Genomic DNA, 9,291 nt, shown 5'->3' with positions numbered 1-9,291 from the left:
CAGTCCTGCCCAGGGAGTTTTGGGGCGTGAACAGAACATGATATACACAGCTCCCAGCAGCTGCACAGCCCTGCAGTTTCTCTCTGGCTCTGAATGAAGACAGCTCCCCAGTACGTAAGCAATAACACCACAGCAGGCACGTGGAGAGACAGACTAGCATGACTCAGACCCCAGACTAAATCTGCACCTTTGCACAGTGCTGACTTTGGGTCATCTCTACAGCTGCAAGTACCCCCATGCAATATTAAATAATGCTAAAAAAACTCTCTTCCCATCAAATGTTCCAATGAAGCAATTCCTGGGCAACAATGTTTAGTTTACGAATGAGAAGAGCTCATGGTTCATGGTGTGGAAACACAGGAAAACCTTCTCCTTTAGCATACAAGGCATGGAAAGCAAAGGAAACATTTTTGCTCTGCAAGTTGCTTGAGGATAGGCGCGTGAAAGGCCTGGGAACAAACACTGTGGAAGAAATGCACCCTGCTCAGCCAGTCAACAACCTGAAAGCACCTATTAGCAAACACCAAACTACCAAGTACTCCTCAGGACAACCTTGCAAAGAAGAGTGGTTTCTCTGCCTGTTAACATGTCTAAGAAGCAATAATGGTGAAAGCTAACAAGTTGTTGGTTCACTCCCTAAAAAGCACCCACCGACCATCACTTTGTTCATCTACACCGGCAATGCCAACTCATCCAACAATACACAATACAACTTAAGAATTGCATCCAAAGAGAGAAAACAAATTCCTCATATAATTAAATAATCTTTATTTTATAAAACATAATACAAAGCATCTACACCATTCACTGGTGGAACATTAGTTGCTATTACACAGTAATTCAAACACAAGTTGTTATTTCACACTAGTTCTGCAGTTTCCTTTTACAATTTGCTCTAGCCATTATGGACTAGCCTGAGGACAGGTCCCACCATGTGCTCCATAGCTTGAAAGTTATACTTCTGGGTCTGTGATTCTATGCTGGAGCCCACTAGACAGACTACAAGACCTTGCTCTGAGACATCATTGCTAGCTCTACCTCATGAAGCCATTCCTAATTGCTCTTTTATTTTCTGGTGCCCTTGCTTAACTTCTAAAGCCTCAACATTGATCACAGTGCTCTACTTCTTCCAAGCAAGTTTCCCCCCAGTTCAAAGAAGGGGACCACTCAGCCATTAAGTGCATTATCTTTCAAAACATCGTCACGCAAGGTGTTTCATAGATAAGTGCAGTCACTAACTGACATCTTATTCATTTGGGCAGGTATGGGCTGCACAGCCCCCACAGAAGGGCTGTTACTATGCATTAAGCTGCATACCAAACCTCAGCAGAGGTCAGAGTCCAAATCATCACAACTGCTCAGGAAACTCTTCTTGGTGGGCAAGTCAACAGCCACACTGAGAAATGGACAGGCTGTTTTCACCTACATTTCTTCAGGACTTGGACTTGTTGCTGAAAGCCCTTATTCCCTGGTCAGGCTGGCTGCTGAAACTCTTTTGGCTCCAAATTTACTGTAATCCTTACTAGAAAAAACCCACCAGACATCCTTTCTTCAACCTGAGAGTCCACCTGAACAAGAAGCAGCATGGCTGATTTTTACATGTGTCTAGCTTACTCCTTTTGACTCCTACCCATAAGCACCACTGTAAAACACCTTGGACTCCTGCTTTTGTGAGGCAAGCCAGATGCTGGGAAGTGCCATGTTCATGTAACAAAGCATTGATGACGGGTCATAGTGAGAAGTGCTTCACTCAAAGCAACAGCACTTTGCCTTTATGCAGCACAGCTTGACACAGACCACCAAGTATTCATCAAAGGTGGCTTACTGTTAACAAATTAAAACACCCCGCGAGGTAGCTAATACTGTACCCACTTAATAAAGTGGGTAAGCTGAGGCAAAAAGGCTCTTTGACATGCCCAACAGCAGCAGCAGAGCTGGGAAAGAACCAGCAAGCCCCAACCAGCCCTGCTTGTCTCCCTTCAAGGTTCAATAGTCATATCACTGCGCTGTGCTAAATGAGTCAAGTTTCCTTTTCAGGACCAGCTCACCCACCAGTTGGCTCTGCTAATCTGAAGTGCTTTGGGCTCTTCAGGTCTTTGGCTGCAACAGGCAAGGCTCACAGCAGAACTGGCACCTGAGCTGCACTGGAGGCCTGGTGCTGAGGCTCAAAATAAATGATCATAATAATGACAGCAATAACAAAGGAACAGCGCTTAAGAACATACAGTGAAATAAACACCAGAAGCTGCCAACTGGGGGACAGTTTTTCCCTGCAAATGGGACCAGATAAGTAACACTTATTTTTTTTTCCCAGTGAGGTTCACTTTTTTGCTTAAAAAAGGGCAGATTCTGTGCCTCTCTCTCCTTTAATTATTAGGCTGTAAAATGCTCACTTTTACAAAATGACCCAGATCCAACCAGGGAGACAGAAGTGAATTCAAAGCCCAGGGGTCAAGGCATCAATTCAGATGATGGAGAGCCAAGGTTAAGTCTCTGGCTTGAACAGAGCAGAGGACAGACTTGAAGCTGGGTAGCTCTTCCACCTTAGCCACCGTATTTTGAAGATGCATGTTGGCCACTCTTCAACCAGAAATCCCAATTTGGATCAGAGGAAACACTCTTGTGAAAACTGGTATCTATGGTCCTGGGGAAAAACATCAATGCTAGTTTCAAGTGTTTTTCAATCATTTTTCCATAGAGCTCCCAGACATTCACCTACAGTACCCCACTATCCCCAAGCACTGTGGCAGACTCTAGGTTCAGATATGCTGCCTGAATCCAGGGTGACACTTTCAAGGGCAAGAGAAATATACAGCCTTCACTACAAATCAGGTTCTGGACCCTGTTCCCTTTAGATTGCCCAAACCGGCAAGTACAGATTGTTTGCAGATTGCTGCAGTAAAACACCCTGCATTTACTGTTCTTATTTTTAAAAGTTACTTACAGCTTGGGGAAGGTATTTGCCTGACAATCTCAAGGCATGCCATTTGGTCTCAGGCTGGCTCCACACTATGCCTGCATTTGGGCCAATAAGCACAGCAGAGGGAATTTTGGCATTCTGCAGACAAATCAGGGCTTGGTCCATCAGCCAGAAAACCACTTACTGGCAAGTCCTGGTGGGGCTTCTCATAACAGAGAGTGTTGGTCACTCAAGAGCTAAAAGCAGTATTTGGAGGGTGTGGGTGGAGGTTTAACAGTCAGGGATGAAGAGGAGATAAAAAGTCAGAAAAGTGTTTCCTATCAGGGGCTGTGTCTTTGGGTGTGAATACAGAGCACCTAGTCCTGCAAGGCGCCAGTGCTAATTAGAGCTTCTGGACACTACTGAAAACCAAGTTATCAATATGTTATTAAATAAGTTATTAAAAGGAATTAGCAAGGATAGGAAACAATAACCTACCTAAAAAACCTGTTCTTTCTAGAGTCACACTCTAGCTCAACCACCAAAATCGTTTCTCCCAAAGGAAACACAGGGATAATGAACAAAGTGCAGGTAACAACCATCATTTTGCATTTATATAGCACCTCTCAAGTAAAGATTTGAAAGTGCATAACACAGATGGATCAGCTCCATCACCCCCAATTCACAGATGGGGAAATTAGGCACAGAGTTAGAGTTACATGACTTGCCCAAGGTCACATAACGAGTTGGTGGAAGAGCCAGGAATCCCAACTCCAATGAAACACTAGAACATGCTTCTTCCTAGCAGTATGAAGAGTCACTCTAGCTGTCTAGACGGTACAGGACACTGAACATGAAGATCTATTGTTATTTTCTCCTCTCTTCCAAGATTCTACCAGCGCTGAAGGAGTTAGCTACTAACATTGCTATTTACACCTGCACTGCTGGACTAGTTAAGTTTAGTCTGTAAAATTAGCCCTTCTTTCACTCATATCATTTAGCGTATGCTTACGTACACACTGAGCCAGCCTCTGCCAGGCCAAACACTGCAGGTCCAATGAATCCATGGCATAGCTCCATGGATTTCAGTGGAGTTATGCCAGGGATAAATCTGGCTCCAGAATTGCTAACGTGTGTTGGCTCCTCTCCCGACAGTGGCATTTCAGGCACGATCCCCTTCTTGCCAGATTGTGAACTCGAGGAAGTCTTTACTCAGCATCCAGTCAGTGGTTTTTCAGATGTCCATTAGTTTTCAAGTGTAACTCATCACTCCTCCGACTCCTCCAAGCACGGTACTTCTTCATGCTCTTCCTCCTAGCGAAGCGACAGATGCTGACCATGAAAACCCAGGAGACAGCATACATGATGACACCACCCAGCTTAATGTACCACCTGGGCTTGGGAGAAGCAAGCTCACAGTACATCAGCCAGGCCCCCACTCCAATCCGCACCCCAGTGAAGAGGACCACGAAGAAGAAATCCACCACATCGCCTGTGAAACTGTGGTAACATCCCATCTCCTTCAGGAACCAGCGGGCCTGCAGCAGCGGGTTAGTGATCTCACTACCAAAGATGACGGCATTGACCTCTGCAGCCGACTCCCCGAGTGCCAACGATGCTGTGATGCCCAAGATGCTCACCAGATGGTGGGCCAGCATCAGGGCACCCTCTGCCTGGAAGTACACACACCAGCAAAGGTCGAAGAGGAAGTAGCCCAAGCTAAGGCACAGCACATGTACCTGAAGAGTTGTGTTTGGTGATCCTGAAATATAAAGACACCAGACAGAGCTTTAAAGCATGGAGGCAACAAGCAGGCAGGATCTGAGACAAGGAATGGGTATTTACCTTCAGCACTGGCAGGCTGGTATTAGCTTGTACTGATCACAGCTCAGCTGGAGAAGTCAGATGAGTCACAATACTATAGTTGTTAGTCTAACAGCTGCGTGCATGTAATGGCCACACAACGTGATCACACGCTCTGCCAGATTGCAGCTGGGGAGGGCCATTACACTAGCAAAATACAGTACCAGTCTCTCCATTTCTCTAGTACTTTCCATCACACAGCAGCTCAGCTATCATTACAATCATCATTCCTCAAGTGGGCTGGATACTGAGGTGTTAGGAGAACCCCACTTTGTGCCATCACCCATTGGGGGACTTGGGACCATGACTTCCATTACTTACCTGGGTGACTCAAAGGCCAGGGACCATCAATAAAGCCAATGTAAGCAGAGAGACAGGTAGCAAGGATGCCATGGGTCAGTGTGACCAGCCTGCAGCTCCATTCATAATTCCGGTGCTTGTAGCGATGGCAGAACCAAGCATACAGAGAGAGCCAGGCAAGCAGACTGTAGGCTACCCGCAGAGGCAGAGCGAACAGCATCCTGTCACAGGAACAGAAAACCAAAATGCATCAGAAGCTCTAGCCTTCAGCAGTGTTAGCACAACCTAGTACAGCATTTCACCCATAACCATCCCAGCACTGAGCGTACAGTGCTATTTCCTGATGGCGTTGCTTGCTCCTGACAAAGTTTTTCTGCAGAGGAACTGCGATTCCTCTGGGGAAAGGCCTACATCAAAGAAGTGTATCCTTGAGAATTAGGGCAGATTCACCATGTGGCCACCAGCACACAGACCCCCACCAGTGTCACCTCAGCTGTGGGAAGATGCACTGAAAGCAATGACCTTGTAAGCTAGTGAGTTCCTAGCCTGGTTGAACAGAAAACATACCACGACTTGGTAAAGCACCTCGGGGGACTTCCCCAACCAGTCTACGATGCAGGATCTGCTGGGATATGTTAGTGCTCATCTGCACTGCCTGAGGGACAGGCTGAGGAGCACCACATCCAGCAATAAGGCTTTGATCCAGAGCTACACCTGCCCCTTCATTTTAGTTCCCTGCCCATATATCTGCATTTGACTGGTCTGCTTGTGTTGCCCCACCTGACCTACTCACCCTGTCATGCTCTTTGCTAGCTTGGTTCCTCCTCTCCTGAAACAAAAAAACAAGAAAACCCAAAACGCACACAGTCTCTTGCTAGGTCCACGGCTAATCAATCTTCCCAGTGCAGTGACACCAATTGCAAATAGGTCAAAAGAAACACAAAGGCATTGCCATCTCCTCCTGCTACTGAATTTTAACCTTCTAGCATCAACACATTTCCAGGACAATTTGGGGGAAAGAAAACACTGTAAAATCCCCTTGTCCTCCCCAGGAAAACTTCCAGTGAAACAACATACAGTTCAGGCTTCTTCATGAGTGTGCAAGGACAAAGCTCAGATTAGAACAAAGCACCCCCCAGCAAACGGTGATTGGATGAAGCAGCCCACCGCCTTTGGGAGCAGCCAAGCACTCACAGCCAGTCCCTTTCCTACCCCTGGCTGCAGTCCACGAGTGCCCCCCGCCCTGCCCTGCACCTCTCCTCACCAAGGCACTGGATGCTCCCTCCTCTGCAGTTTGAGAGGAGCAAGACAAGGTGAAAACCACTTAACCCTCCTAACTACAGACTTCACTCCATCTCTTCTGGCACCAAGACCTCCAAATCTTTTTGATACAAAAGGATTAGAAGCCATGCCCATCAAGATTTTTTCAGCAGTATTTCTTTTATACACCTTCTCTCACTCACTGTGCAATACAGAATCTCTCAAACAAGCAAAAGACATACTGCCAGAACAAAATTACAGGGCATAAACATCTGTGGAGGATATTGCTCTTGTTGCTAAAAGCCCCCCAAATACTCCAATATCTACATCTTGTTCCTATTTATAATACCTTTCCATGAAATATAAGATGTGTCTCATTACTTCTGAGCATTCAGGGAAGCACATCAAAAGAAGTTGAGTCACGCTCTGGGATACGTGAGTTTCCAGTTGTGTAACAGCAAAAGCACCACTGGTCCTGCTGGTACCTTCTGACCAGCGTGCTGGATTCACTGCCAGGGCTGGGGAACTCCAAAAGGACTACACGTGATGAGGAGTCAGATTTGCAATACCTAACCTTCCTGTTTGGCCTCTTGCAAGTATGACTAGGAATGACTTAGGAGGCTGGGTAAACAAAACCATTACAGTATAATGGGCCTCAGGAACAAGGGGAAATGAAATAAGGATGTGATTAACTGCTCTGAGCAGGTGTTTCCATTAACATCCCTGGTACTTGAGGTCCATAAGCATTTAGAGTCAAGGCAAATAGGGCAGGAAGAATTCTGATGTGACAAAAGGGATTGACCAGCTGAAGAAGGCTGGTAGAAGGAAGAGAAATGACCTTTTAAACATTTTGAGGCGTTTTCCACACCTACTTGTGGAGAAGATGTTTCTCCATTCCCTGGAAAGAAAGATGGGGGCTACCTTCCAATTGCACATCAGAGCTCAGTATCTGTCATGAGCACATACAACATATATTGCACCTGTGATTTACACCTGCCCCCACACACTGGAAAGGGCAATACCCCTTAAAAACATCAGTAGTTATAATCATTTGTACCACCAGTAGCAATGGGGTCACGAATGAAAGCAGGCTCTACAATAATTACATGAGCCTAAAAACCTAGTCCAGAACAGCCCTGCCCTCCCTGAAAGAGCTTAAAAACGAGATGGGCACCTCCAGCAAAGCACCGTTACCTCTTTTTTTTTTTTTTTTTTTTTCCCCCCTGTACAAATGAGAAAATGGAGGAGCCCAGGGAGCCTAAACAACGTCCCCCAAAGCACGGACGCAGCCTGCCCAGCCGACCGGAGCCCTCCCGCAGCCAGCAGCCTCCCTCTCCGGGATGCAGCCGCCCTTCTCCGGGATGCAGCCGCCCTCCCTGCCGCCCCGCGGGCCTGGCGACGAACGAGCCCCGCTCCCCCCGCGCCCGCCGGCCCCGCTCTTCCCCAGCGGCTGCCGCAGCTTTGCGGGGACCGGCCGCACGGAGCCGCCGGGGCCGGGGCCGGGGCCCCCCGCCGCCCTCGCCGCGGGGGAAGGCGCCCGCCCCGGGCAGCGCCCGGCGGCCGCAGCCCGCCAAGCCGCGGGGGAAGACGGCGGGGCCGGGCCCTTCCCGCTCGGCCCGGCCCCGCGCACCCACCTGAAGGGACGCCGCTGCTGGGGCCGGCCCGGGCCGGCCCGGCCTACCTCCGCCGCCCGGGAAGAGGAAGCGGCGGCGGCCGAGGGGCACCTGCTGGCGAGGAGGAGGGACGGCAAGGGCGGCGGGAAGGAGAGGGCCGCATGGCTCCTAAACCCAGCCGAGGGGCTGGCGGCCTCGGGGTCTGGCCCCCACTGCTCTACCCGGCGGGTCTCTGTCAGGCGGGGAGGACCTGGCTTCAGCGCCCGGGAGGCTGTCGCTCCCCGAACGAGAGGCAGGTCAGGTTCTCACCCGGCACACGCACCCACCCAGGGCATCATCGCTTTAGTCTGTGGGCACGGGAGATCGGTCCCACGCACCCGGGACCCGCTCCAGTCATCTCACGCGTCCCGGAGAGAAGGGGCTGCAGGCAGGCAGACCTGGCCGCGCTCCGCTCGCACCCAGGCAGCGCCTGGCGCGAACCCGCCGTTCTGCAGAACTTGCAAAACCGTGTCAGGATAGCACCCGCTGCAAGGTAGCGTACCCCGCGGGGTTTAGCATCCAGGCGCAGCACAGAGCTTGCAGCTTCGGCAGGCTGGGAAAGCACACAGCCCTGCCCGAAACATACCCTCTCATCCAATGCTTATGCAGCAGTTACAAAGCCTAGCAATTTCTTCTCGCTACAAGCATTCAATGCTAAACCACATCTTTTCTCTCGCCCGCCTCCGTCTGCATCCACAGAGCAGCAAAATACAGGGCTTATGCAGGACACCTAAAGTAGCTTACACAAATGTTCCTCCAACCAACACACTCACTCCTTTCGTAAGCTGCAACCGAAACAACCTCTCACACCCAGAAGTAGGGTTGGTTTTTTTCCTTCATCCTGTCAAGTTTTACCTTTTGAAATACAGGTGGCGGCAGTTGCTTGTCCTGCCTCTTACAGCACTTGTAATAAGCCCATTTTCAACTGGATCTCTATCTTACTTTCCCAGTTCAGGCCAGGCACAGGTTCCTATTGCTACAAGACGCTCATTCTTCAGCTGTTTCAGCACAACATCCTCACCGGCATTAACAGTGCATTTGCTTCTCTGACAAATCTTAGGTCTCATCTTGCTTTCCCCCACCTTTGCTAGACCAGGCACCAGGCCCCCCTCCAACAGCCTCAATAATGACTGAGATGGAGATGTTCTAGTATTAAAGCTTCGGATAAAGAAGCGTTGACAGACAGAAAGCTATAGGGCTAACATTGACTCATAGCACAGAAACTGGGCAGCCAGGAAGAACAACAGAGATGGTCACGGAAGAGCACTCTGAAAGTCCTAACAAGGCAAGGACCATTTAATGCCCGAGGCAGAATGT

At 49.1% G+C, this 9,291-nt stretch overlaps 1 protein-coding gene across 3 annotated transcripts; it reads right to left on the bottom strand.

The window, feature by feature from the left end:
* Positions 1-751: 751 nt before the first annotated feature.
* On the bottom strand, positions 752-8,293 carry LOC104312971 (TLC domain-containing protein 5). 3 transcript variants are annotated; one of them, XR_011325545.1, is made up of 4 exons: positions 7,957-8,293; positions 5,084-5,283; positions 1,004-4,661; positions 752-895 (listed from the first exon to the last, which is right to left on the bottom strand). XR_011325545.1 is itself a non-coding variant. In XM_069788065.1 (3 exons), exons 2-3 carry the CDS (start codon positions 5,280-5,282, stop codon positions 4,123-4,125), a joined length of 738 nt encoding a protein of 245 aa, XP_069644166.1. In that variant the 5' UTR covers position 5,283; positions 7,957-8,293; the 3' UTR covers positions 752-4,122. The 3 variants fall into 3 exon arrangements, 1 of the variants encoding a protein (XP_069644166.1); XR_011325544.1 differs by having other exon boundaries at positions 752-2,644; positions 3,916-4,661; XM_069788065.1 differs by having other exon boundaries at positions 752-4,661.
* Between the last annotated feature and the right edge of the window lie 998 nt (positions 8,294-9,291).

The sequence above is a fragment of the Haliaeetus albicilla genome, chromosome 7 (genome assembly GCF_947461875.1).
Source record: "Haliaeetus albicilla chromosome 7, bHalAlb1.1, whole genome shotgun sequence".
NCBI classification, from domain to species: domain Eukaryota; kingdom Metazoa; phylum Chordata; class Aves; order Accipitriformes; family Accipitridae; genus Haliaeetus; species Haliaeetus albicilla.
The sequence above is the reverse complement of the archived record's forward strand: the minus strand, read 5'-3'. Positions and strand labels throughout refer to the sequence as shown.

Excerpts from the sequence above, each read along its gene's own strand:
- LOC104312971 (XM_069788065.1), bottom strand. The coding sequence starts at position 5,282 with ATGCTGTTCGCTCTGCCTCTGCGGGTAGCCTACAGTCTGCTTGCCTGG. Across the intron at positions 4,662-5,083 it reads CTGGCCTTTGAGTCACCCAG|GATCACCAAACACAACTCTT; the intron begins GTAAGTAATGGA and ends TTTATATTTCAG.